Source organism: Aplysia californica, unplaced genomic scaffold (assembly GCF_000002075.1).
Source record: "Aplysia californica isolate F4 #8 unplaced genomic scaffold, AplCal3.0 scaffold01726, whole genome shotgun sequence".
NCBI lineage: Eukaryota > Metazoa > Mollusca > Gastropoda > Aplysiida > Aplysiidae > Aplysia > Aplysia californica.
In genome coordinates this window covers 24,148-25,521 of record NW_004798996.1, presented here as the reverse complement: position 1 = coordinate 25,521, position 1,374 = coordinate 24,148, and the positions used below count along the sequence as shown (strand labels likewise).

The 1,374-nt window shown below is 39.8% G+C and overlaps 1 protein-coding gene across 1 annotated transcript in view; it reads left to right on the top strand.

Annotated features, from left to right (window-relative positions):
- Nucleotides 1-869: 869 nt before the first annotated feature.
- The window catches only part of LOC106013984, a gene marked incomplete at its 5' end in the record, with an annotated part of 21,646 nt that continues 21,141 nt past the window's right edge, over nt 870-1,374 (top strand). Inside the window, 1 exon segment of the mRNA XM_013090956.2 lies at nt 870-1,021. Within this exon segment, the coding sequence (XP_012946410.1) occupies nt 870-1,021 (152 nt within the window).

Here is a 1,374-nt window from a genome sequence, read left to right as displayed (position 1 = left end):
GCATGCACGTATAGAATATGTACTCAGGATTTTTTTTTGTTACACACACACACACACACACACACACACACACACACACACACGTACACATACTCAAACATTATTTTTTTGTATTCCGGAATTTAATGTCTTTGGCGACAGATGGGTGGAAAGCCTTAAAACATTCCCAACAACCCAACTTCAATAAAAACCTCAAACCAGAGTCATTGGCACCATTGCCAAGCAAGATACCGACTGAGCTACAGTCGCACCCAACATAACAATTTCGGGATAATGTGATGCACACCTGATGCATGCACGTATAGAATATGTACTCAGGATTCTCACTCGCACGTGATCTCATTCCTCTTGGTCTTATCAGTAGTTCTCTCTGCTCAGGTTCAAGTACGTAATGGAATAGCTCTCATCAGAGTCATGCAGGTTAAGTGAGGTTCACACACGCCCGGTTAGTCGGGTCAACGCGATTAGATTCTGGCAGAAAATCTGACGGGCTGAATATCTTTGTGCTACGACGTGGTGAAATGAAGCGCTCGTCAGTTTTTGGGCATACGTAGAGATTGTTATCATCTTATTAAGGAGTGTTCATTTGCCTTGCTTTTGATGAAAAAAACAATGCCCATTTTAAAAAAAATAGAAAATGAGATATTTGTGATTAAAGGAAGTTGGGGTTGCCTGGTGTCAGAGGCTAAATAGCAAGAAAATGGCAATAACAGTTTCGTGCCTTCCAAAGCTTAAATACGATGCGATAAGATACGGTGTGATACGATATGATGCGATGCGATGCGATGTGATGCAGCCCAATCAAGTCTTCTTCAACTTCTCCTTTCTTTTTTAAAATGTCTTTTCCTCTTTTCTCTACCTTGCTTTAGACATCAACACCAACAAGAGGTTTCTCCGGATAATGGACGAGTTCTTCGACTACAAATCTCGAGAATTCCCAGAGTACGCGACATACGTCGGTTACCATGACTACGACGACGCCTTGGAGTCTTTCCAGCTGCAGGCCTTTGACAGGCGGAAGGTATGTCCTAGGCTACTGTATGTTGTCAAATTTGTTTGTGTAGTGTTTATTGTAATAATAAGAAGAAGAAGAATACTATTAATAAAAAGAAGAAGAAGAATAAATAATATAATCATAATATAGTACTAGTAATGATGATGAAAATAATATGTATTCAACCCTTCTGTATGGCTGTGAATGCTGGGCAATCTTTAAAGACAGTGAAAATAAAATAGAAGCAACAGAAAATGTAGTTTTCCCACTCTCAGGTGGCTCGAGGAGAATTAGTGCAAAATAAGATTTTAATCAACGGGACACATACTATACACACTTGTAAGCTGACAAAGAACACACACACACACACACACACACAC